At 52.6% G+C, this 27,339-nt stretch overlaps 1 protein-coding gene across 1 annotated transcript in view; it reads left to right on the top strand.

The window, feature by feature from the left end:
• The first annotated feature begins 15,933 nt into the window (after window positions 1-15,933).
• Window positions 15,934-27,339, top strand: part of PAPPA2 (pappalysin 2) — a 70,541-nt gene continuing 59,135 nt past the window's right edge. The window contains exons 1-2 of the mRNA XM_072343236.1: window positions 15,934-16,402; window positions 19,018-20,074. Coding sequence (XP_072199337.1) covers window positions 15,934-16,402; window positions 19,018-20,074 — 1,526 coding nt within the window. The remainder of the gene's footprint in view (window positions 16,403-19,017; window positions 20,075-27,339) is intronic.

The following is a 27,339-nucleotide window of genomic DNA, read 5'->3' as shown; positions in this document are numbered from 1 at the left end:
GTCATCTCTTTGCTGCCAGATGCATCATTTGTGTCTTAGGAAATGGCATTTGTTTTGATTGAACTCACATGAGGTTGAAAGGAGGGGTCTCACTTTATTCTGACCTACCCAAGCAGAAGCACGTACTTGGCTGCTTGGAATAATGAAACCAGGGGAAACAAACAAGTGAAAAACAGATAATAGTGCTGAATGCCACGTTCAAATGCATGTACCCGAGGATAGAGAAAAGATTACCTTATGGCTCAAACCTTTGCTGTGAGCCTTTGACCTTATATTCAAAGAGTGGGTTTTTGTAGGCAATGGATGAAACCCTCTGCCCACAGCTTGGCATCAGCAGGAGGAATGCAGATTTCTCTCTCGCACAGGCTTGACCCTAACCTTGATTTATGCAACCCTGGATCTGCCCCAGGATGCTGCAGGTCCCTGCATGACACAGGGCTTCCTTATCCATCACACTTACTCCCAGTCTTGCACCCCAAATCTGGCCCACTTCAGTCCCTGCTTTCACTCCGACTCTCTGCTAATACACCACACCTAAGTACACCTTGACCAAATTCATTGCCTGTGCAACTGCACTAATCATTTGGATGAAGATAAGTTTGGCATTTCTGTCCAGTTTGATTTCTTTCCCATGGAACAGAACTGACACTGGTGTAGTTTATAAGCCTAATCCAAACCAAACCAAGCTTGTGCAAGGCAGTTCCTATTCTTCATTGCCCAAACCAACCCAAGGCAGTGTTTTCTACATCTCCTCCTTAAAACCAGAAACAAAATGATGCTTCTGCTGATTAGCTGGGGAGAAGTCTCCTGAGGGCTCTGGAGCTGGCAAAGAAAAGTTGTCCTGTCTTGAGGTCCCTTTCATTGTCTGAAGATCCACGTACACATTTCCGTGATGGCTGAGCACCTCTCTTGCCTTTTGCCCACTGCTTTGCCAGGCTCTGCTCCTCTGCATCAGCTCACCAGGATGGATCACTGTGATGCTGCCTTGTGGCTCACGGGTCAGGTGCAATGTGGATTTTTCATGATTAAAACAGACATCATGTTGTCACTGCTCTCATCCCTCCTTGCATGTGTGGCCAGAGAAATACAATGTGATACTGGCACAGGCTGCCCAGAGAAGTTGGGGGTGCCCCATCCCTAGAGGTGCTCAAGGCCAAGTTGAAGGGGGCCATGGACAGCCTGTGCTGGTGAGGGGCAGCCAGCTCATGGCAGGGATCGGGATTTGATGGTTTTTATGGTCCCTTCCAACCCAAGCCATTCTGTGATTCTGTGATACCCAGAGTGGAAGTTAGGACTATGCACAGAATCCAGCACCTAGCAGTCCTTACTGCCTTTGGACCTCAGCCATACATCCTCTGCCTGGAAGTGGCACTTAATCTCAGTTCTGGGCTTCTGCCCCTAATTTGGGCTTTTTCCATCCCTAGGTTCATCTTCTCTCGACATGCTTCAACCCAGGAGCTGAGGATGTCTGCACGACAGCAGCGCCCTGAGATGCTTCAGCAACATCGGAGATGGGCAGAGAATGGGGCTGTGCAAAGCAGGCTTGTTCTCACTACCGGGATTTGCCATCAGAGGGCAAGCTCAGCCCAAGCGAGAGCCCGTACTGCCTGCTGCCAGGCTCCTGCTGCTGGGTAATGGCAAAGGCAAGCCAGGCTGATCCCTGCCTGTCCCGCAAGAGGATGGGAGGCGAGCCTATCCCTGCAAAGATTTCTCTCCTTGTTCCCCTGAGAGCAAATCCTGCTCTGCAAGATTACCAGCAACAAACGGTGAGGATGCTGCAAGGCTCCTGCAGCTCCGAATTAAATACAGGAGTGGTCCCCAGAAGCCTTCTCCAGCCTCTCCTCTGGTAGAAATTCAACTGACACTTCACGATGGGCTTTGAGATGGAAAAAGATGGTGCTGAATGGGGCTGCTCCCTTGAGCTGTCAGTGTGGCTGCACAGCCCTGGCAAAATCAGTGGTACTGCTTCTCTAGGGATGTGCAGTGACTTTGGGTGACTGGGAGCAGTCCTGTGCTGGAAGCAGTCCCGAAAAACCAAGCAAGCTCGGTGTCGCAGGGGGAATATTCTCTGTTCCCTGTGTTTGATCAGCTCATGTGAAGGCATCCTCCATGAGGACAGCTCTCCTGAGCCCTTCAGGTCGTGGCACAAAGAGAAAGGCTTTGAGCTACAGCTGGAGCTTGGCATGTGGTCCCTCTGCTAGCTCCATCTGAGACCTTCTCGGGGCATTTAGCGAGGGCTTGCATCTCGCCAGCCCCACCACTGCGTTCCCCCTCCTTGCCTCTGCCAATACATCTCGGCCTTAATCCACACCCCCTCCTCGCCCCGGCGCTTCCTTCAAAAAGCCTGACGCTAGAGAGCTTTTCAGAGGGGAATAATGAACCAGACGCTTTCCCGGTGTCTCTCTTTGTTGTTTTCCAGCCGTGGGTCTCCCCTGAGGACAGAAGGCCCTTTGTGCTCCGTGGGGTCCCCTTACAAAAGGAGGTTTGTGTATAGAGCATCCTCCTGTTGGGTACCACATCATATTGAGCTTTTTCCACCTCTGAGCCAATAGCTCAAACCTTGGCGGTACGTGGTGCATGCCTGTAGGACAGCTCGGTGGTACTCTGCCTTCCAGCTGGACAGTGAGCAAAGGGTTAACCCGGATGTCATCGTCTCCCCTGCCCATTTGGTATTTGGATTGGAGCCATGTTTTGTTCTCTAGATGGCCAATAATTGAATAAACTCTGCATCTCGGGTGAATTCAAAACCAGGGAATGAGCTCTCCCCATCAGAAGTTGATGCGATTTCCCTCACAGGGGCTTTTGTTGGGAGCCAGAACATCAGGGCCTCTTTTGGTGAATGCCCCAGTGGCTTTAAATTTGGGTCTGTATATGTATAAGGGAGGTCCCTGTTTGCTCCCTGCTAGGAGTGAAATACAAGACTGCAGCCTCACAAGTGGACTCAAAGCTGTTTAGCCATAAGGAATGTGCTGGTGGCTTGGTGATGTCCTTGCCCAAATTGTTCCATGATCCTGTGATCCTCCGAGCGCTGGGAAAGAAAGGCAAAGGCTTCACATGCTGCCAAAGGGGATCTCGGTGTGGCTGGAAGAACAGAATACAATGTAGCTGATTAACATCACGCTCATTAAATACCAGGCACTTCTCATGTGCCCTTGCCAGAAGTCACTCTTAGCTTCAGGTGGCGAATTCCCACTGTAACTTTGCATGTGGGCATGTGGTGAGCCCAAAGAAAACCGCCTCCTGAAAACTCAAAGCAGATGATTTATTGAGCTATTTAAAATATATCTGCTTCGGTCCTTCTTTGTATTCCCTTTTCACAGATATTCACACAAATGCCTTTTGAGTCTGGGAACCAGCAGCTTTTTGGCATGCATTCATTTTGCAAACAGGGGCATTCACACCAGAAATGCAGTTCTGGGCTCTCAGATCCACGCCGTCGGCAGGCGGAGATGCACCATGCAATCTGCCCTAGCAGAAATACCTGGCACAGCTCACGCTTCCAACTTCACCCAGCAAAATAATTGCACGGAGCTGTTTACTGTCAATCTGCCGACTGCGTGTTATTAATAGGAGAGATGGATCGAGTAATTAGGACTAATGATTAAATTAGAGAAAGTTGTCATCTATTTGAGAGTGGTTCTGGGAGAGAGGCAGCGTTTGACGATTAAACTGATAGGCAAAAATGATTCACTCCGCTTTGCAAACATGCTCTGCATTATGGCAATACACAGCCGCCCACCCCAAGCTCAGCCCTCATAGCAGAGAATATGGAGGGGAAAGAACAGAGATAGGGTCCGAATGCAACCAAAACCACCAGACAAGGATGAAACCATCCCTTGAGGAAAAGGCAAAGAAGGACAGTTTTCAACTACAGCAAAAGTTTGGCCCTGATGTTGTGGTAGACCCTTATTGCTGGTGAAACCAAGAGGATCCAACCTCTTTGAGATGACATGGGAGGTGCCATATGAAACAAGGAAGCACCCACTGTGCTGGGTCCTCTGCCTCCAGAGCTTTTGTCCTGCCTTGAGAGTGACCATGAAGGGCAACGCAGGGATGTGTGTCTGCAGACAGGGATGTATGGCAGCGGAGAGCTTTGTGAAGCTGCAAACGGTCACCAAAGGGCAGGATTCACTTTAGCCGTGTCAGCCATCTAAAAGCTGGCTGTGGCAGCAAGAGGTGCTGTTTGAGTTCCTTCAGTGGCCAAAGAAAGGAATGAGCAGCTGTTGGAGAGTGATGTCATCCAAACTAGTTGCTACAGATACCTGGGGTAATGCAGCCCCTGAGCTCCTGCTCATCCTTTCAGTGACTAGAGAGAGGGCTGGGATGACTCGGTTCATTCATACAACTAGCTTTCCAAACACCAAATGTGAGGTGAAATGAATTCATCCCAAGCGTTGTAGGAATTTTCCATGGAGTTATCCAAAGAAGGTGAGATACCCAAGGGTCTGCTGAATGGATGAAAGCCTTTCCTAGACCACCCTGGGCTGAGCAGCTTCCACACACCAGCCCTGGCGCACACCTTTCAGCCACCTTCTGCCCACAAACCCATTTCTGTTGACAGTGGCGTTCACTAAAACTGGGAAAGTGCTGAGAAAGGTCATCCCACAAAAGTTCAAGTATTGAAATACATTTGTTTCCAGGCGGGAGCTGTACTTGGGGTGGTTGCTATCCCAAGAGCTGTCGAGCCAACTCATTTTCTGGTAGGAAAGGTGCCAGCATGTTGAAGGCTGAGGGAATTTTGTGGAACACGTTCAGAAAGCAAATGATTGATTCACAATCATCTGTGGTGGAAAGCTGATTCCAGGAATTATGTGCATGCCAAGCTGAAGCCCGTCGAAGCCAGAGAAAAAGCATCTTTGAATTCAGGTCATCAGTCAGCAATGGGAAATGTCCCGAGGCCCCGACGCAGGAAAGCATCGCTTCCAACGTGTGCTTAAGTTTAACAAACCTCCGCTAACGTCAACGGTGATAAAATTAAACATGAGGTCAAGATTTTGGATAAGAGTGCTTTATGGCCTGGAGGCTTACGTGGCTGGGGAGGTCGGGCCAAAGAGCGGGCCATTCGATATTGAGGAATCTAATCAAGGAGCTCCTGCGTAAGCTGCCGCGTGAATCAGTGAATAATTCGGAATAACAGACCCATCTGAGTAATTCCTGACCTACTGGCAGACAATTCACGCAATGTCCATTAGTGATGTTATTCCTCGCAGAGGGCTTCTTCGGAGGGTGGCGGGCCTGCAGCCAGCTCCACCAGATAGTCCATGAAAACAGGAGCTGGAGAACATAGAATTGGTCCTTTTCCCACTGTTGGCCCATTGGGACAACAGGACTTAGGGCAAAGGGAGACATTCTGGTGTTTTGAGCTGCCTTTGGAAAGAATGGGCACAAAGCAAGGTTTGCAATGGAATAGGGAGATCACCACAAGTGCAGAAAAAGCCCTGCTTCAAGCTAACGCCAGGAACTGAGGACGAAAAATGATGGAGAAAACTAAGCTTCATTGGTTCTGTGCATCTAATAGATAATTATCTGCCTCCAGTGAGACATTATATCAGGAAAACACACTTGCTGAATTATGAAATATAAAATAGGCTTAGATACCCCAACACATGTAGGTGCTGCAGCAGAGTAGCTGTGTTTAGGGCAGGGCCATGGCTGGCCATGCTGTGGGTTTTACCATTTTGTATCAGAAAAAACAGACTTTCCATTAAGATGCTGCTGTAGAGAGCAAATTGTGTCTGGGGCATTTGTAGATTTTAATATTGGTAGCTAAACAGAGATGCTTGGCAGAGAACAAGAGCACTGGAAAAACAGAGCAAAGGAAGCAGTGACCACCAAAAATTCCTTAGGGTGCCCCATGCCTCCTCTTGTCTCCATGGACCTGGGGACTCCAGGGTGCCCCAGGCATCCCCACACCATGGGAACATGTCCATTGCCCTGGGGTGAGCCCATCCAAGCTGCACTGAGCCCCCTGTCTCCCTGTTTTCCCCCGAGGTTTTGTACACCCTTTGTATGGGTGTTGCTGTGCTGGAGTCTCCCTGTGCTGTCCCTGCCAGCTGGCCACCTGTGTGCATGGCAGACAGCCACTGAGACATGCCACTTAGCTCTGCGAGCGGCTGTAGAGGGAGCCTGACAAGATCAAATGCTAATAGAGAGGTTTTCTGAAGGTTGAAACTGATCTTCTCGAGGGCATTTGTGGCAGGGAGATGCCAGAAGAAACCAAATAACTAGTGCATCGTGGAGTAAATCATTTAATTTTAAATGTTCTCTGGGCAGGATTTTATAAAGAAAGAAAAAAACCCATTAAGTGCTTGGAAAGCTGTGCTGTCTTAAATCTCCCCTTTGCTGCAGCTCCCACAGAGCATCGCAGCCCAGAGCTACAGGTGACAGCTGTGTCACTGCCCTGCACAGCCCTGATAGTGGTCAGTCTTGGTTTATCCTCCCATTTTGTCCCACAGATCTGCCTCTCACCACGGTGGGCGGCTAGACAGGAGCAGCATTCAATTTCCTACCAAGGGGATACTCCTTGCCTCCAACAGCACATGGATCAGGGCTCTCCAGGCACTCCACCTGTGTGGTGATAGCCCCTGGAGGACTTTCTTCCCTGAGCCTTCCCAAAACAGGTTTAGGTCCAGACAGTTTTGACAAGGGCTGGTTCAGACCATCCACCAAGCACCACTCGGTGACCCAGCACCGTGTGTGTGCTCCCCATCCTCACACTTCCACTCCCTCTCCCCCCGTTTCTCCTCCCTGCCATTCTCTGCTAATGGATCCGGTGCATAAAAGTGAGGTTTCGGAAAAGATCTCTGAACCCAAAGAGACAGCCGGGAGATGGAGAGAGGGGGAAAGAGAAAGAGGCTTTTTGAATATTGAATTAAGGCTGTCTCCAGTATTATTGAATTCCCATAAGAAGGCAGCCAGTGAGCCCACTGCTTTAGTGTCCTATGAATATTTCATTGCTTGACTTCAGCTCTGTGAAAACAGTTTCATGGCACAAAAGCACCTTTTTGGCTGGAGGGCTCCTCTCTGAGCCCGCGGTGAGTGCCCTGTGCTCACACCGGTTGTGAAGTCACCGTGGCTTGTGGACGGAGACATCTCACACTAAAGAAAGCTAAATTTATCAAACCCAGATGGTCTTTTTGCATGACCCAGACAGGAATTTCCAGAAGACAACAGATCAGGGCTCAAAATGAGTCAAGAAGGGGAAACAAAAGGGGATTGGGAATGATAGTGAATGGGGTTTGAATTGGGATGTGCTGACAGCTGTGCTTCCCATCCCATTCCTGGTGGTGATGGAGACCATTCTCCATCCATCAGGAAGATGATGGTGTCCATGTCTCTATCCATCAGGAAGATGATGGCATCCACGTTTCCATCCATCAGGGAGATGATGGTACCCGTGTCTCCATCCATTAGGCAGAACTGGGGCTGTGTCCTGATGTAGGCACCAGTCTCGAGGTCCTGGTTCTGGTGGGATTCCTCAAAGTTTAGTCACCTCTATGGAACTACTCTGGATTATCCAAATATCATGAGTTTCTCACTGTGGAAATCTCTCAAAAGTAATCTTTTTCACAAAATGCTGATCACCCCAGCTTTCAGACAGGGACTAAACCTCATTTGCTAATGCTACAGAGAATGCCAATGCTTGAACATTGTTTGCCCTTGTTGCATGGATTAAAGTGGTGCTGCAGGTGCTGTGAGCACCTTTAACATTTAACACATGTGCAGATGCATCTGGAGTGATTTGAGTTCAGAGGGGGTTGGCTGATCCCAAATCACTTTCAAAGACAAAGAGGGTTTTAATGAGAGCTAATTATTTTACTGTAGGCAGGGGAGATAACACTACTTGTTGCTGAGGTTACTCAATACTTCCCATTATAAGGCTGTTTCCCATTTCTTAGAACAGTGCCCAAACTGTGACCATTTAGACAGAAGTCATCTGCCAAAGGTTTGCCTCAGCTTGGATTCCGGAAAATCTCAGCCAGACTGGGTCAGCCGTTTCTAGGAAAAACGGTAGGGTTTATCTGTGCCTGAGCATCCTTCCCAGACCTCTTAGAACTACTATAACATCTTGTGCTTCATCAGAGAATGGGGAATTTTGGCAAGAGTGCACCCTTAATGCTACCCAGAGCAGAAAACCTATGGACAAGCTCTCAAGGGGTCCATGCTTGTGCCCTCTTCCAGCTGCAAACTGCTGCCAGGTTACTGGAGGGAGCACAATGCCTTTCAGTAGCTGATTTGAGCTGGAAGACTGGTTCTTAGCTGGACTTGCCAACCATGGGACAGTGAGTATGCCTGCCCACCCTGAGCTGTGCTCCATGGACTGGAGAAATCCATGCAACCATGCAACTGAGTATCAATGCTGCCCCATCCATGGCCACATTCCTCACCTGTTCCATAGAGCTCAGGATGGGACCAGGGCATAGGGACCCAATTTCTCCCACTGGGTGCCCGCCTGCTGCAGGCAGGGGGCTGACGGGCATCCTCAGCTTCTCTTGGCCACTTGTTCCCAGTGGAAGAGAAAGCAGAGAGGCAGCAAGGTATTTCCTGGACACCTCCCCTTCCTCTAGTTGGGAGTGGGCAGGAGTGATGAGTTGCCCCTTGTGGGTGCTTTGCAACACCGGAGCAGCCTGTTCTTTCAATAATGGATGAGAACACGCCGCTCCGGCACTGCTCTGCTTTTGCAATTCAATTAGGAGAAACACGAAGCCCAGGTTCGTGGACCAGCACAGCTTCCCTGCACACGCGTGCTCCTCGTGCGCTTGTGTCAGCGTGGGAGGGCTTCTCCCTGGCGCCCATTGCGTGGCATCACCAGCCCCTGGCCAAAGCTGGTCCCAATTATGGCTGCAGATGGCTTTAAGCCCCATCATCCTAATTGTCCAGGAGGGTGCTGGTGGGCAGCTTGGGCTGACGTCAATGCTGCACAAAGCCAGGCCAGCCCTGTCTGCCCCATGCATTGCACGGTGTATCGTAGAGTGGTTGGGCATGCATTAGGGTGGGCGAGATGGATTGCTAGGCTGGTAACTAGGACAGAGAGATAAGCATAATGGATGGATGGTCAGAGAGCAAGCATGCTTCAGACGGTTGAATAAATCACTTTGATTGCTCGTACGTAAACAAGAGGTGCTTGCAGGACTCAGCTCTCCAACTGGGGTGCATCCAAATGAAGCCCTCTGATGGCTTTTGAGGATCTGAAAGGCGTTTGAAATGCCCTTCATTAATTGAGGAACCCCCTGGCCGTGCACCTGCCACACAGCTGGGGTCACCCAGCACCTGGCCCAGAGCCCGCATCCCTCTGGTCCCTTGTGAACTGTGCCACTCACAGTGCCCCCAGCCCAGAGTATGTGAATGTATTCCTCATGCACAGCACTGGACAGTCTATGCCCAGCTTCAGACAGAATGGTTTTGGAGCAGGACAGGTCTCTGCCCCAGTGGGTGTGTGTCCATGGTGAGCTTCCAGCCCACACAGTCACGTGCACAGTGTCCCAGTGAGTTCCATGTTTTGCACCCCACAATGAACACACAAGAGCTGGCAGTTAGGCTCCATCTCAATTAGGCTCCATCTCAATTAGCCCCTATCTCAATTAGACTCTATCTTGATTAGGCTCTATCTCAATTAGGGGCTTTCATTCACACCACAGCTGCTGATTTGTCCTCTGTAGCCCGGCTCTGTATTCGCTTCTTACCCTCCTCCTGGGCCAGGCAAACCCTGCAGGACTCCAGGAGCAAACCATCAGGGTCTGAATCCCTGTCAGCCCCATAACTTCCCCCTGCTTCAGCCTCTTGCAGCTGAGCCAGGGCCCAGGATGCAGTCCCTCTCCCCTTCCATCCATCCCACCAGCCTCCCCCTCCTTCTGTCTGCTCGTTGCCTTAATCACCCTCTGATCAATCTCAGGAGGAACCAGCAACGCGGGAATGGCAGATGGGGAACAGAGCATGAATATTAATTAGCACCGAATTCCAAACAGAGGACTTTAATTACATTAAAAGCGCAGGCTCAGAGGCAGTGACTTAGTTCCTGCTGTAAATCTGTTGGCAGGTCATTTACCTCCATGGTGTCAGTGCTCTCTAATGAATGAATATATACATTTGGAGTGCTCATGCGTGTGGGGAAATAGGTTCTTGTTCCAAATATGCAAAAGTGAACGGGTGCATCTAGAGGGTTTCACTCACTGGGAGGATTCAGAGAAATAATTATTAGTGTAATTATTCGGTAACAACACGCCTGTTCTGGGAGCTCTGCTTCATGGGCTGGAAACCTCTGGTGTCTGGCTACAACCTGCTACTTTGTTGTTTGTGGTCTGGTCACTGGGGGGAGACCAAGAACTACCGTGTTTTCATGGGGTTTGGGCATGTGGTCACTGTTAAACCATGATGATGTGCCTGGGAACATCATCATTTTCCATCATGATGAGTTTTGGAACATCATTGTCCTCTTTCATCATCATCCTCCACTGTGATGGAGCATCATGAACATGATGTGCTTGGGGATATCATCATCTGCTGTAATGCGCTTGGGAGCATCCTCTTCCATTCTCTGTCATCCACGGGAGACTCATCTGGGGTGACCTGTCCAAAGCTCAAGGTGGGCAAATGAAGAATCTGGAGATAACATCTGAGCTGAGAGGATGGGAGTGGATGTGGACTCCTGGTCAAGTGGCAGCCGATCAGCTCTTTGTCCTACACTCTTTGCTGGGGATGCCTCTTAGGATGTCCACCAAATAGCCTCCCACCAAGCCATGCAAAGGCCATCCCATCATGTACAAAAAGCAAGCCCTGCAGGCACATTCCCCACATTCACCCTTTTTCTTTGTTGTTTTGAAGCTGGAGCCAGCATTACCTATGGCTTTTGAATGTGCACAACAAACCAGCTCTGTCCAAGGGGCATGCAGGAATATCTCCTGCTGTGCCAAAGGTGATGATGTCAAGATGTAAGCTCAAGGGGAGGAAAGAGGGGAATGGGAAGCCCTGTCGTGCTGTGGCAGTGACACAGTAGATTTTTAGGGGAGCAATAGCAGCCTGGCAGGAGCACCCAGTGGGTTATAGCACCCAGGAAGGCACTTGTTTGGAAAGGATGTTCCTTATCAGCAAAATCTTTGTGGAGAAGACCCCAGTCCCTGGCTTCAGAGGCTGGGGACTAACGGTGCACTTGGATCTATGATGAACTCAGTCAAAAGGAGACAGTACAATTCTTGTGTGTTTTGGAGCAGGTCAGGATGGACCTCTAATTCCTAGCACCAATGAGTGGCAAATACAAACACGTACATAACCACAGGAGGCAGAGTGAAAGCTGTCTGGAGGTGGCAGGTTTGTGTAAGTGATTACACTGAAACTCAGGCAAGGAAAGTCACGCTAACCTGGAGAAGAGATGATACTGTGCAAGCAGCACATCCGAGGGGGACCAGCAAGCAGATGTCAGTGTTGGCAGAGGGACGCTGGAAATGCAGCAAGGACGTGTCATTATTCCACCTGGACTCACCTGCTGTGAGCATGGTGCTCTCCTGGAGCTCCTGCCAGAGTTCAGGGCTCTGTTGATGCGAGCTCCAGCCCGTGCTGTGTTTGTTTGTACCTCATGCAGGTGGCTGAGCTGATGTCCTCAGGACCATGCTTCTGCTGTTGGCATGTGGACCACACAGCATCCTCCCCCTCCCATCTTCCCCCTTCAGCAGACACTTCCTGCCTTGCTGGGACACAGAAATACACTTGAAAATCTGGACTTAATGGGGCTGAAACTCCTGACCAACAGCAGCAGGATACGAGTGAGCAGAGCAGAAGGGCAGCCCCAGCATCTCTCCTCATTTTTCCATGCTCTCTCCTCCATGGCTGCTGGAGGAGCAGTGTTACATAAAGGCAGCCGGGTCTCTGCCCTTTGTGAGCTGTCAGAATCACTTTCAATATCTGAGACACCCCATCTGGCAAAGGTCGTGCTCTGTTCTCTCGATGGTCTTAATTTAGCGCCTGTGAGTTCTTGACGATGTGCAAAGCACTGGGGTGTGGGCAGCTTCCCTGCATCAAGGTGTGAGCACTTGCAGCATCCTCACCTCCTGCCTGAGAGCCAATGGTGTGTACTGGGGGCTCATTCAGGCACTGGTGAGTGCTCAGCCTGTGGGCTTCCCTTCAGCATCGGCACATGGAAGGTGCAGAGTGGTGGAGATGCATCCTGCCAGCTTGCTTCTCATTATTTAGTCTTTGGCTCTGTGCTCAGAGGAGCTGGGGTCACGTACATTACTTTTCAAACAAGGCACGCAGCAGAAGGGGACCCGGAAGTTTCATGCCAGAATTTTAGCCAGGTTGCTCACCAGTGTTGATCTGCAGAGCAGCCGGAGGCAGGAAACCCACCGCGTTCCCAAGCCAACCTCCAGTGTGCAGGGCCAGGGTCTCTGACCTCAGGGGTCCCAGCTGCCTGAATGCACTCCTAATCTGCTTGGGAAAAGATGCCACAGCTGGGATGGAGGAAGGGGGGAACCAGGCTATGCCCTGAGCTGCTTTGATTGATCAGGCTTGCTGCTGCAAGCCCACAGGATTTGGCTGCCCAGCCGTGAGCAAAAAGCTGCCTTCTCCCTGTGCCTTTATTCCCATGTCAGTTTCTCCAATGGTTGCCTATGGAGGAGCAAAGGGTGAGGAAGGCTTTTGCTGATGGCTCTTGACAGGCGTGGGGAGAGGCACAGCTCGGCTTCAACTCCAGCAGGAATGCTGCTTCTCACCTCCCATGGAGCAGGCTGTAGCCTTGTCCCAGCAGTGTCACCTCAGGGAGCACAGAGGGGGCCCTAGAGTGGCCAAAGGGTGCACAGCAGGGAACTGCAGACAGTTGCCCTCCTACACTGGTGTATAGGTGGCTAGTATACAGATGTTAGAGAAGTTGATAGTAAATGTACAAAGGTTATAAGCAAAAGGGAAACTCACCAGTGGTGATGCCTTAGCTGAGGAAGCTGGGGCAGTCTTCACAGAAGAGCAATCTCCAAGAGATACTGCCTCACTGGGGGTCAGCCCTTAAATGAGGTCTCAGAGGAGGTGGAGATGAGCTCCACCCCTTCCGGGAGCACAGCAACATCACTCTCACCTGTGCTCCTGCAGCTGACCCCACACTTGCCTCAGCTGATTAATCAGAGGTTCAGGCTGTGATTACCAATCTCCCATACAACTGGGTTCTGTGAGGTGAGGATCTCCATCCAGGCACTGTGTGCTGGGGTGCCAATGGGATGCTGGGGTGCCTGCACAGTGCAGGAAAGCCCATGTGATATTGAGATGCCTGTGGGATGCAGGCATGTCCATGGGATGCCCTCAGAACGAATGCATGGCTGCTCACAGAATGCAGGGATGAACACAAGACATGGAAATGCCCCCAAGATGCAGGGGTGTGGCTGGGATGCAGGGATGCCAAAGGAAGCAGGGCTGACAATGGGATGCAGTGATGGCCATGGGTTGCAGGGCTGCTATATTCCCAGCCAAAGCATCCTGGCTCCAGGCTGGGACCTCCAACACACATCCACTCCTTGGACACCTTGGAGGGAGGCTGCATTACCCTATGGTGACTGGAGCACCTGCTCCCATCTATGAAAACCAGTGGAAAAGAACTTGGTGACAGTTTCTGGTGGCAAAGAGCAGCGGGGATGGCTCTTCCAGGCTGCCCAGGGAGGTGATGGGGTCACTGTCCTTGGAGGTGTCCAACAGCTGTGGAGATGTGGCACTGAGCGACACAGTGAGCATGGTGGGGATGTATTGTTGGTGGGCTTGGTGATCCTAGTGGTCATTTCCAACTTTAATGATTCCACGATTCCCCATATTTCCTGCCACCTGGAGGGAGGTTTTGCCCAGGAAACCTCCATATGCCAGTGTTCATGGTGGCTGGCAGGCTGGCAAAACACTTGCTGTCCCTATTCCTTTACCTTATCCCCAGGTCCTGCCATTGTCTTACACCAGTGAAACCATCACATAGGAGTACTGATGAAGCAAGATTGCTCTTTTTGTGTGTGTGCATGGTGGGGAGAAGGGGGGGAAATGTGCCTTTCTGGAGGGTTTTGTTGCTTCAGAGCCAGGTCCAGCCCAGAGGAGCTGTCTTCATGGGACTGTCACACATGTTTTGGGGCTGCTGGGGTGTGGGCTCCTGGTGCAACAGCTGGCTGGCACAACAGGGCGCGTGGCAAGATGATGAATAACTGCTTAAAATAAAGTCACCACCACTGAAAATAAGCTGTCTCGTGGGACCCACTGATATCTGCCCCTGGTAGACGGGGCTATCAGAAGCTCGGCTCATTCCTAAACTCACACGCACTGTTAGCAGGGACTGCTGGCATTTGCCCTAGCACAACACTGCGGTGGGGCCAAGTGCTGGGTAGAGGTGCCTCCGAGCCATGCCAGCAGCGGGTGGGACCCCTGTGCTGAAAGGGGGCTGCAGTCCACCCCACATCCCCAGGCTGCATCTCCATCTTTGGGAACTGTGGAGCTCCCCTTCCATGAGCTCTCCCTGTCCTCATGCACCTCACACACATCTCCTTGCATCACTGTGTCCTGACAAAGCTCTGTGCCACCCCTCCAGTGTTTCCAGTGGTATTTTTAATGCCCAAAGCATCAGCCCCCCACCTCCTTGGGAAGCAAACAAGCCCCATGTGTGCAGCTCCTGCTGCTTATGCTTCAATCCCTTCCCTCCTGCCTGGCTGCTTTGCAAGCCGGTACCCTGGAAGGGGCCTCCCAGCTCTTGCTGGCAACCCTACTTCAGACTGACCGCCACAGATAGTGCTTCGAAGTGAAATATATATATATATATCTAATAATAATAAAAGGAAAAAAAAGAAAAGAATCTTCTCGATGAAGTTCTCAGATGTACCTGACTCTCCTGAGGGTTTCTCAGGGGAGGTTTGGCAACGTGGTACTCAGAGGGGGGTGAGGATGTGCCAAGGTGGGTCCTGGGGGGCTGTGCTTTCCCCCAGCTTGGGCGGTGTGCCTCCAGCCCACCTTTCTGCATGTGTCAAGCAGATGGGACCGTTGTTCAGGGAGGGGAAAAAAAAGAAAATAGGGAAAGAACGGAGATCTCTGGGTGAGGGGCACTCCGGGGCTCCCTGCTGCGTGGACTGCGTGCTCTGAGCTCTCGGTGGGGAGGGCTGGGGATGGCCCTCTCCTCACAGGTGAGGGATGGGGCGGAGGATAGAGATGGTACACGACCGGAGTGAAGCGTGGGCACGGCTCGTCTTAGAAAGAATAGAATAAAGGGAGAAGGAAAAGGAGGGAAAAAAGAAAGGGAAAGAAAGGGGAAAAGCACGCCGGGCTCCTCGGCAGTGCGCGGAGAGGAGCGAGTGAGGCAGGCGGTCGGGGCAGCCAGCGCTGTATCCTCAGGTGTGGCCGCGCCACCGCTCCCATCCCCTGATCCGCTCCCAGCCCGGGTCCGAGCCGCGCCGTGCTGAGCCGGGGAGCGGGTCCTGGTGGGGTGCAGCGCCCTGGGCAGCGCCTGGGAAGGCGGAGGAAGGGAGGGGAGGGCGATGCGATGCTTCGCTCGGGGTTTATTAGATTGGACATAATCATCTTTAAATAAGGCAGCCCCCCCCCCCCCACCCCCCCACCCCCAACCCCTCCCCGGCGGGGGGAGCCGAGCGCCTCGGGGCTTTCTAGATAAGGGCGCATCTCCCGCTCCAGCTCCCGCAGGCAGCGCCCGGCTCTCTCCTTCCCGGTGTCGGCGGGCAGAGAGCTCCGGCACCGCCGCAGGCAGAGGGGTCCCCGCGGCCGTGCCCTCTTCCTCCCCCTTTTCCTTCATCTCCTCCTCCCCCTCCTCCTCCTCCTCCTCCCGGGCCCGCAGAGGGGAGGAGAGCGGCGCCAGGGAAAAAGTTGGGGGCAGCGGCACCGGGGGAGGATGCCCCGGCGCTGCCCCGACTGCCGCCCGCCGCCCCCTTGAGCCTCCCTCAGCCCCGGGGCCGCCGCCTCCCGATTCCCCGTCCCCACGGGGCCATGCAGAGCCGCGGGGCTCCCCTGGTCGCGCTGCTGCTGACGGCGCTCAGCCTGACCCGCGGGGACCCCCGGCCCCCCGGTCCCCCGCAGCCTTGCGGGCTGGAGGCTCCGAACCGCCGGGCGGCCCCTCCGCACCACCCTTACGGGCTGTACCCGGGCCGAGCGGCGCAAGGGGGGCTCGGAGTCGCAGCCCCTCAGGACTCCAGGAGACAGCGGGGTCGGAGGCCGAGGGCAGCCGGGGCAGGCGGCGAGGAGCCGTGGGGCGAGGCGGAGGGCAGGCTGCGGGGCCGGGCGGCGAGGGTGCCGAGCCCCCCCCGGGGCCGGCCGCTCCCCGCCCTGTACTTCGCCGGCGGCCGGGAGACGCTGTCGGCGCGGCCGGAGGCGCTGCCCCACATCCCGCGGGAGCGCTTCACCCTGGAGCTGTGGGTGAAGGCGGAGGGCGGACAGAGCAACCCGGCCATCATCGCAGGTAAAGCTCGACGGGGTGCGGCGGAAGGGATGAGCTGCGAGGCCGTGAGGTGCGGGGGGGACGCGGGGACAGAGCCGAGATCTGAAGCTGCTCACCTGCGGCAGGTGACAGCACCCGCCCCGTCCCACCGACACCCCAAATCCCTCTCTCCCCATGTCCCGGGCACTCACCGGGAGAGGGGCTGTATTTCCCGGCCCCTCGCCCCTCCGGGTTTGGGGTACGGAGCTCCCGGCGGATCCCCCCCGGCCCGCGGAGCCCTGGGAGCGGTGGCCGCACGGTGGCAGCCGCACCTCGCGCACCGCCCCGGCCCGAACTACGCGGTGCCCCCGGGTTCTGCATCCCCCCGGGGTCCCTTCTTCCTGTTGTTGCCGATGGGGGCTTCACTCCGTGGGGAGACAGATGGCACGGGGCGTTAACTCACGGCTCCCCAGGAGCTGGTGACGGAGAGCTGCAATAAGAATCATAGAATAACAGAATAGTTTGAGTTGGAATGGACCTTTAAAAAACCATCTGGCCCCGCTCCGTGCACTGAAAAGGGACACTCACAGCTCCATCAGATGCTCAGACCCCGGTAGACAGACCTGGGCTGTCTGCAAGGGTAGGGCAATCACGCATCTTTGGGCAGCCTGTGCCTCTCCACTCAACCCCTTTGCTATGCTTACCATTGGGCCCCACACATATACTTTTCTCCTTGGGATGCAGAAGAGGAGAGTGGATGAGTGGCAGAGAGGGAAGCTGAGCCAGTGTCTCCCACCCACCCGTTTCACAGCTGTCTGCACCTGGAGCTCAGCCCTGCAGGTGCTCTGCTTTACTTTCCCCAGCTAGTTTTCTCTCTTTTGTTGTTGTTAAATTTTCCCTTAGAGGAGGGTGGGCCCGTCATCACACGGCGACCACTGGCACTGGCACGATCCCCCGCTCCAGGCTTTGAGTCAGCCCCACGCACCTCCGGCTGGCTGAGTCACCCGCAGCTTCCCACCCGCTCCCTGCAGCTGGCAATGCGGGGCCGTGGTGATGGGGACAGGGATGGGATGGAGCAGTGCTGTTGTATCCTGTGTGTGCAGGTGGCACCAAGACCTCCGGCCCTGCTGTCCCACTGGGATGGGACCGAGCATCGGGCGCTTGGTGTTCAGGGAGGAGCCCTGTTGGAAAGGATGCTCTGTGTGGTCCTTACAAAGCTGTGCACTTCTCCTTCACCGCTCTCCTGGCAGTAAAACCAGAAGGGTTATTTATTCCTTGTCTGTCTCCACCACCTGAACTTTACACCTCAGTGCTTTGGAGGGCAGTCTTGTGGCCAGCTTTTGGCACATGGGTGCTGAAGCATGGCTGCCTCCCTTTTTTTTTTTTTTTGTGGTGCTGCCAACAACTCATGTTTTAAATCCAGCATTATCACTCTAATCCTGGGCACAAGTCACAGGCCAGGTTATGTTTCCCCTTTCCCAGCCTATAGTTAGGTGCCAAGTTGTACTTGTGGATTCCAAGGTTTGTGTCTCCTCTGCAATGGCTCTTTCCCTTTGTGAAGCTTGCTGCTGTGTTAAGAGGTCTGGAAGGGATATCTGGTGCAATGGTGGCCTGGCTTCCTTGGACATAATTCCTGTGATGTGGTCCCACACGTCCTTATCTCTGCATTGGAGAGAGATGGATTTGAAGGGTGGACCACTTGGTGGGTAAAGATTTGGCTGGGAGGTCACAGACAGATGGTTGCAGTCAATGGCTCTATGTCCAAATGGAGGAGCGGTGTCCCTCAGGGTCTCATCTTGGGACTGGTGATCTTTAACATAATCAGTGACACAGACTGAGTGAACCCTCAGCAAGTTTGTGATGACTCCAAGCTGAGTGGTGCAGTTGCTACAACAGAAGGAAGGGATGCCATCCAAAGGGACCCTGATAAACTTGTGAGGTGGGCCCTTGTGAACCTAGTGAGATTCAACGAGGCCAAATGCAAGCTGTTGCGCTTGGGTCAAGCAAATCCCAGAGATGTGCATGGACTGCGATAAGAAATCCCTGAGAGCAGCCCTGTGGAGTGTGAGGGAGATCTGTGAGATGGAAGACTGAGGTATCTTGAAGACTTAGGAACCCAGGATGTTTTATTTTGGATTGCCTTACTGTAATTCTTGAAAGCTCAGTATTTTATCCCAGCCTGCAGTCATGCTCCTATGGGAACATCTTGCTCTTTGGCCTTACCTCTCCAACCAGCTGAGCTCTTCATCCCCTTTCCACCCTGGCTCTGACCTCCCTCCTGACTTCCCCACCTGCTCACCCAAATAATGAGCAGTGCCCACTGCCCAGACCCTGTCCACCTTCATTTGCCTGTGTCTCATCCAATGTGACCTCATAGGTTAGTGGGGAAATAGTGGTGGTAGGTGGAAGGTTGGGCTGGATGATCTCGGAGGTCTTTTCCAACCTTGATGATTCTATGACTCTGTGAAAATTTCCCCTGCCCCTTCTCCCCAAAACACAGAAACCCAATAATTTGTGCTTTGCTCTTTTGTGCTCCATTTCCCCAAGAGCCATCTCTGTGGGAGGCAGTGGCATGCCACCAGGATGCTCACAGAGCAGCAATGCTCTCCACTCCTCACCACCTCCCTTTTTTCTTTCCAACCCCATCCCCTCTGCAGGCGTCTTCGACAACTGCTCACACACGGCCAGCAATAAGGGCTGGGCTTTGGGCATCCGTGCCCTGCGTCTGGGTGGCAAGCAGGATGCCCGTTTCTTCTTCTCCCTGCGCACGGACCGAGCGACTGCCGCCACCAAGGTGACAGGGTCCCACCGCTACCAACCGGACACTTGGACTCACCTGACTGCTAGCTACGATGGGCGTTGGATGGCCCTCTATGTGGATGGGGTGCGGGTGGGCCACTCCGATGGGCAGGGAGGGCCCCTGCACAGCACCTTCATGGCCTCCTGCCGCACCCTGCTGCTGGGAGGGGACGCCTGGGGGGACACTCATGCTTTTCGGGGACATGTGGCCGGGCTGGCCTTGTGGCGGGACGCGCTGCCCCAAGCGCAGCTCCAGCGATCCTTCCTTGAAGGGGTGCCTGGCAGCTCTCCAGTGCTGGCTGCTGGCTTGGACACTTTGGAACAGCAGTGGGTGCCATTCCGTGAAGCCTCACTCCCCCGGCGCCGGGTCCTGCCCCCCATCGTGCCCCCCATCCTCCATCCATTTGGTCCTCCAGCCTGTGGGCAGACGGCGTGTGACAACGTGGAGCTGGTCTCCTACTACAACAGGCACTGGCCGCTGCGCGGGCCCAAGGTGGTGCGGTACCGTGTGGTCAGCCTGGCTGAGGACAGTGGCGGGCAGCCGACAGTGAGCCGTGAGCAGGTGTGGCGGCAGCACCGGGCACTGAGTGAGGCCTTCCGCCCCTATAACATCACCTGGCAGCTCAGCCTGCTGGAGGTGCGCAACTCGTCCTTGCGCCGCCGTGTCGTTCTGCTGGGCTGTGAGCCCAGTAAGGTGGGCAATGAGCGCTGCGACCCCGAGTGTGAGCACCCACTGACTGGCTATGATGGAGGGGACTGCCGCCGGCCCGGACGCTGCTTCTCCTGGAAGCGCCGCGATGGTGTTTGCCACATGGAGTGCAACAACATGTTGGATGACTTCGATGATGGCGACTGCTGTGACCCACGGGCCACTGATGTCACCAGGACCTGCTTCGACCCTGACTCACCATACAGGTATGTAGGGGGCCAGGCTGTGAGGCTTGTGAGCTGTGTGGCTTCTCTGGGGATGCTGCAGGTACTGTGGATGCAAAATGCCCTACAAACGCTCCTAGAACTTCTGTGCATGGTGCTAGGGCATGGGGGCACCTGCTGCCTTGGGGGCTGCAGATGGGGGCTCTGCATGCATTGCTCTTCTCCCCAAGGGAGAGCAACATTCAGAGCAGGGTTTAGGGATATACAGCTCCTCTGGTCTTTCTCCTTCCCTTCTATTCTCCATACTGTGGGAGCAGCTGGGCTATGGCTACAAATATGTCCAAGCCAGCTCCTGATCCCTGCTGCCTCCCCAGTGGAAATGCAGGAAGGTAGGAAGCAGGTGCCCATAACCAGGACAGTGGCAATGGGTATCTTCATCCATTCCTGGGCTTTTCTTACCATCTGAGGAAGAACAGGGGGGAGGACGAGGAGCCCTTCTCTCAGTGTTTTCCCCTCAACCATGGCACTAGACATGACCCCCAGCTGTTTTTCCACCCTGTGATGAAATTTGATGGCAGTCACCATCTGCCTGTGCCCATCATCTTGTTTGCCCTTATTGGTGTGGTGAGTGGCTCTGCTGCCTGCTCCATGGCTGTTCAGGGTGGCCACCCATTCTCTCTTGGCCACCAGAAGAGGCTTTGCTACTTAATAGAGACATAGCCAAGGCTCAGTCCTTGGCCATGCAGTGTGCAGCTAGAGGAATGTTTTCATCCTTGAACAAGAAGGGCTCCACCTAAATTTAAAAAGGCTGAATTTTTGCTGGTATGAATCAGGACTTCCATTTGTCAGGATTTTCCCCTGAAAGTTGGGAAAGAAGCAAAACAAAACAAAACAAAGCAAGAAAAAACCCAACACACAAAACAAAACAAAAACCTTGCTTCTGTGGGAAAATGGGAACACTAGGGAAATAACAAAACTTTTGCAATTTTTCTTTCCGCAACCCTCGTTGGTCTGCAGACAAGACAGGACTGTAGGCAAAGCTCTGAAGGGGAAATCCGTCTTGCATAGTGATTTGGGCATGGACTGCATGGGGACCTGGGCAATGTGATCAAGTACTTGATCTAGTATCTAGCAACCCTGTTTGCGGCACAGGGATTGGAACTTGATGATCCTTAGGGTCCCTTCCAACCCAAGCCATCCTAAAGTTCTGTGACTTAACAATCCTGCTATTGCTGAGTTCCGGAGCTGTATGATCCCTGCATGCATGGGTTATCACAGTGGCTGGGGTAGGTACAACCTGAATTTGCACCCCGCTGTTTCATGAGTTTCATGGGTCTGGGAAGCTGTGAGGTGAGGTGAGCTGGTTGGGTTGGTGCCCTTCCTATGGGTCGAGGGTTTAATCCCAAAATACACAAGCAGGCATTTGGCCATAAAGCATTGTGCTTAAATGAGTGTTTATGAGGAGCGGGGAGGCTGGGGAACTTGCAGGAAGATTTTTAGGGTGGAAGCCAAAACGGGATGAATAACAGAAAATAAAACTTAACAAACTGAGGAAAGGCAGTGCAGCAGGAGCCAGGTGCCTGGAGATAAAAGCTCCCAGCATGGCAAGAGCAGTGGCTGGGGACAGCGTTGTGTTGTCTTTGATGGAGATGGGCAGGGGGAAACACGCTGTTGGACATCTCCTTTTGGGTCAAGGTGGCACAGTGGAGCTTTGGGGTTTTTGCGCAGTGAATCAGCTCTGCCTTATTTCATTTCAAGGCTCTCTAAAGCAGTGGTTTGGATGTGAATGTTTCTCAGCACTGCCAAAAATAATCCAAAGGAGAAAGTCAGCACAAGACACCGGACAATTTCTTACTTAGTGCTGTCGACAGATGCCGTTGTTTTGGTGAAGAGCCCTGTTACCTTGGCTTGCATGACCTTATGCACGTGTAAAAGCTTTTGCCATCTTAGAATAGCCCTTACCTCTCTATGACTGCAACTTTGAGAGAGGTTAATCTGATTGTTGGAGAGAGCAGAGGAAGCTCTAGTGCTTCCCAGCTTGTGGAAGTCTCTGTATGCTTCTAGAGCTATGTTTGGTCTCAATGCATTGGCTATGCACAGTGCCATCCAATATGAATAGCACAGCAGGCAGATGAGGTTTGGAAGGAAGGGTGGCAAGACTGTGGGGCAGGGAGCCATGCTGAACTCATAGCAGTGTTGGTGTGCACACAGCCAGACCGTGGTACTGAGCCATAACCACAGCAGGAGACGTGAGCAAGTCAAGGACATGACTGACCATACAAAGAACAAGGGGACAGATATGGCAAGAAAACTACCTGCTGTCATCCTGCATCCAGCTCCTCCATGAATTGCTGGCAGTGAAATGGCAGGATCCTGGTCTAAGTTTGTGTTCATCTGCTGCAGACATCTTCTTACAGAGCTGGAGTGTTGTTGTAATTGGTGCTCTTGGAAGGAAAGCAGCAACAGCTCATTAACAGCAATTAACACTCAGTGTGGTCCCCCCTCGGGCAGTTACTCAGTGAGCCTGGTGTGTGACACAGTGAGTGTGAAAAGAGCAACTGGAGGGCAGCATGGGTTCCAGCAGAAGGAACAGAAATAACAGAATAAACAGAAGACTTGGTGGTAGAGGTGCTGCCCTTTAGGACAGCCACAGGCACAGAGAGCATCTGCTATGGCCCTGAAAGCCACAGGGCTAGGAAGGTGTGGGGCAGTGCTTGAATCTGGCTGTCCAGCAAGCTCCCTGCCCCACACTTTCCCTTCCCTCTTGCCAACCTCTTGTTTCCAGAGTAGCAAATTCAGTTCTGCCTCCTCTGGGATGGCCACAGCTGTGATGTTAGGGTCTATCTCATCAACAGGACACTTGATGGGCCTTAATGCAGACTTCGCCAGCCTGCCTTCCTCAGGGAGAGATGCTTAATTGGGTTAGGGTTGTTGGGAAGCCTCCCACTGTTTAAGTGGTTTCTTCAAACACTAATCCAGATTAACCTCACCGAGTGTCTCCTGTGGACAGGCTCTAAGGATAAACGATCACTCCGCAACTCTCCTTTCCTTGCTACAGGAAGCCTAAGCCAGAATAGTGAGCAGCCCACAAGTGCTAGGCTCAGGTCTGGGGGCTATAAGCACTGTGGTGAGGAGATGGGCATCTTGGGAACCCCAAAGGGAACTCCAGAGGTAGCAGTACTGCTCCTGGTAGCCACCTGCCCAGGTTGGTAGGCCCACTGGGGCTGGGCAGGTATGGTAATTAACAGGGCTTTTTGATGGAGCTTGATGGATTCCTTGGTGGGTTCTTTAAAGTTTCATGAGAGAGGCTGGACTGAGCTCATAAAAAGCGGAACCTTTCCTTGCAGGAAATCCCACTCTCTCTGGGCTCTTCCCATTGATTACTAATTTCAAAACTTGGCAAAGATGGATGGGATTGTCCTTGATTGTTGTATCTGGAGGACAGAATGTCCACCGAGGTGCTTCTTCATAATGTGACGAAGAGCCAGTTCACCCAGAGTCCTGGTTTGGGTCAAAGACCCCAAATTTACTTTTGACCCTCTCAGCCCAAATACATCAGATGTATGATGATGGTATGTAACACATACTTTGCATCTGGTGTATTGTGCCAAAGATGAACCCAAGAGTAGAGCTGTGTTCTGAGGAGCAGTGAACTCTGAGCGGGAGTGGTAAGAAGATGGGCTCTGCTCTTGGTCAGTGTGACTTCCTGAGCCCTGCGGTCTGTCTACACTCATGTCACTCCCAGGTATTGTTGGGGGGCTGCTCACCTCAGTCATGGGATGTGCTTTGTTTGGTTAGATGTCCTATTTATTCCTTCCGATCTCTTGTCTGCTGTGAGAGCTGCTCCTTCGCTGTCATGGGATGCAGTTGTCTGCCCTTGTCTCTTACAGGAGTTGGATGTGCTGGTCTCTCTGGTTTGGCCTCTCTTACAGGTTCTTGGTGGAGAGAGATCTCCTGAACTTCATCCTACATCAGGCTATGAGTTGAGCATCCCAGAGGGCTTTCTGGCATTTGTTGTCCCCAAGCTGTGAGAAGGATATAACACCTTCAGCTCAGGCTGGCAAAGGGAAGAGCAGCACACACTGCCCAGTGCCCCAGGGTGACTGGGACTGTGCAGGACAACCCGATCCGCGTGTGAGTGGGAGCAGCAGTCCCTGCCCAGCAGCTGTAGGAGCCCAGACGCTTTCAGGGAAAACAACCCATCCAGATGTGAGCTATTGTTCTAGCAGTACCACCATCCCAGGGGCTGATCAGATCCAGACAACAATTGTGAAGGAACAGCGTGTGTCCAAGGGCTGGGCTGGGGAAGGGGAGGGGGGGACTCACTTTGTTTCCAGCTTTTCAGCACTCCCTGGGGTTTCTACTCATCCATCCATGCGCAGCTGAGATCCCAGGAAATGACCCAGCAGGGTGCTTGGCAGCGCGCTGGTGGGACTCCATCAGCCCCACACTGATGGGCTCCTGTGGATGATTGATGCACGTTTGGGTTGGCAGGCTGTGCCGCGGACACTGGAGCTGTTGAACGAGCATACCATTTTTAGTTTGCCTTGGCTCTGCTCACACCGTTATATAGGAAATCAGATTGTCCCTTTGCAGAGGGTGATGTGTGGAGAGGGATGGGTCCGACACAGCCCAAGCCCACCAGAACTGAGCAAAGCAGAGGGCTCTGGGGAGGGGAGCGGTGGGAGCCTTGGGGTTTTCTTGTTTGTGGTTAATGTAGGGTTGTTACATTACAAATCTTCCCCCAAAGAATTTTCTTGCATCCTTTTTGCATTCGAGAGAAAGGCATTTTTAGAATGCTGGCTTGAGCGCACTCCGGCTGGGACACCCGATTGCTTAGGCCTAAAAATAAGTTGGGGGCTGGGGACTTGATTTTTCCCCTCCTTATTTACTTCTTTAAGAAGAGGGGGGGGAAGTTTGGATTGAATAGATTTATTTTCTTCTCTTTATCCATATCGATCTCCTTCCAGAATAACACCAAGATTATTTACCTTTCGATGAGCAACTTCATCCTTGCTCAGCAAATTCACCCACTGCTGCCAGCCCTGGGAAAGGTCCTTCACCCACACAGCAAAGGTTGTTTTTCCGTGGTTCCCACCTGCCTTTGCTGTGGCGAAGGGTAATTCCAGCTCTCCAGATGGGGAAACTGAGGCACAAAATCCCAGCCATCTTGTGCAGCAATGCAGTGTTGGGGCTCTGCTCTACTGCCTCCTAGCACCTGGGTGGGTAAGACAGGTGTTTAATGAAAGGAAATGAAGCTGTTTGGGCCTGACTAAATGCAAGACATGATATGGCACTGCTATCTGCACAATTTGCTCCATCTGGAGTGCTTAGCTGGCTCTCTGTGCAACAGCAGCAGGAAGCAGGAGCCTTGCACCCACTGGTGTCATCCCGCTTCATGCTCCTGAGGACAGCCCCCTGCACCTGGACTGCTACTTCATTCATTGGCAGAAAGGAAGAGAGAGCTGATTTGCAACATATCTCCTGCAGTTTAGATGGGGACCAAGCTTATCTGTACTGTCTGAGAGAGGGAAAGAGCACTGCAAGGTTCACCCCTGGCCCGGGAAGTTTTCTATTTTTCTTTGAAACAAACAACCGAGGCAGAAACCGAACCATACCTGGCTTTGTTTAGCTTGGAGCCTGCTCTACAATAACTTGCCACTGTTGAATTCTGCCTTGTGAAACCGCAAGGGGCTGCAAACATGTTCCTTCACACGTGTTCTATGTAACGCGGGTGGCTCAGCAGCCAGCATCAACACCGGGAAAAGGCAGCGGGTGCTCAGCCAGGCAGGGGACAGCCGGGCTCTCCAAGATCTGCTGGCGTGTGCTGGAATTTGGAGTGGATCCATGTGCAGAGATGCTGGGCTCCTGGCCTGGCTGAGCTGCTGCTGAGCTTGCTGCAAGGCTCTTGACTTCCCCACCTGTTCCTGATCTGGGTCTCTTGCTCTACTTCTCCCATATTCTTCTCATTAACTCTCTCCATGCTCCCAGCGCTGTTTCCCTGGGTTTGGAGGTAATGACAACTCCACTCTTCTTCCCAGGGACCAGTCCTCATGAAGCCCTGGTAAGTCTGTAGGGGCTTTTTCACTTGCTAGGTCTGTGCTCTTTCAGATGGCCAAGATGATGGAGGGAGGTGGTTCTCTAGAAACCAACACAACCAACTGAGCATTCTTCATGTCTGCTGCAAGTGGAGGGTCAACACAGGACACAGGTGGAAAGCCTAGGTCAGCAGGGTCCTATCACTTATGCACCCAGACAGAGCTACACTTGGCCATACACATTGCTCCTTCCTTGGATGCTTTCAAAGTAGAGATCATCAAGTCCAACCCCTCTGCTAAAGCAGATTCCCTCCAGAAGGTCGCACAGGTCTATGTTCAGGAGGGTTCTGAATCCTTCCAGAGAAGGAGACCTTGCAGCCTCTCTGGGCAGCCTGTTCCAGTTCATGATGCTCTTTCCAAAGCCTGAACCCACAGGCTGGTTTCAGACATAAAAAGTTTGGCATCCATGCTCCTGCATGTAAGGAGATGAGAGATGAGTACAAGGTGGAAAGTGACTGCAGCCTTTGCTGAGGCTTTGGAGATATCAGAGTGCTGCTGGGGCTAGAAAAACCTTAAATCCATGTCTCACCTTGTGGGTTTTGAGTTCCTTTAGAGTTCACTCCTTCACTATCCCAGCTTTTTGGGATATGCTAACCTCCAAATGAACCAAGTTTTCTACATGGAACTTTGAGCATCTGATCCTCAAGTGAGAACCCATAGGTTGAGCTGAATCTCAGGAGTCATTTGACTTTTATCTCTTGCTGGAAGCAAGGGACAGCGATTGTGGCCAGGGAAGATGAGATGTTTCACATGTCCTCTGCTCCCACAAGAGGCCAGCCATTCTGAAAGCCTGGCTCTCCCCTAATGAAAGATGTCCTACCTCGATGGGGCTCAGATGTGTCGAACGTTTTAAGATGATCTCACTTGTGAGGAAATTGAAAGTCTCTTTGAGGAAGAGATGGCCGTGATTCATGCTGATAGAAATAGAAAGGCCAAACAAGCAAATGGAAACTCCCTATTGACCATGTCCCTGCAATTTAAAAGGGTTTTTACTACCTATTCCAGTATTAATTTGAAAATCATATGCATTTACTCTTACATACTACAATCAGATGGGTTTTAAGCCATTAAGGCCCATTGGGTCAATAACTACCATTTTCAAAAATCTATTAAATACCCATTTCCGTGGAAATAGAGCTTCTACAATTGATCACAGCTACCAACTCCCATTAAAATAAATCCCAAACGTTATCAACTCCCTCAAGATGT

This window comes from Excalfactoria chinensis, chromosome 8, assembly GCF_039878825.1.
Source record: "Excalfactoria chinensis isolate bCotChi1 chromosome 8, bCotChi1.hap2, whole genome shotgun sequence".
Lineage (NCBI taxonomy): Eukaryota > Metazoa > Chordata > Aves > Galliformes > Phasianidae > Excalfactoria > Excalfactoria chinensis.
The sequence above is the reverse complement of the archived record's forward strand: the minus strand, read 5'-3'. Positions and strand labels throughout refer to the sequence as shown.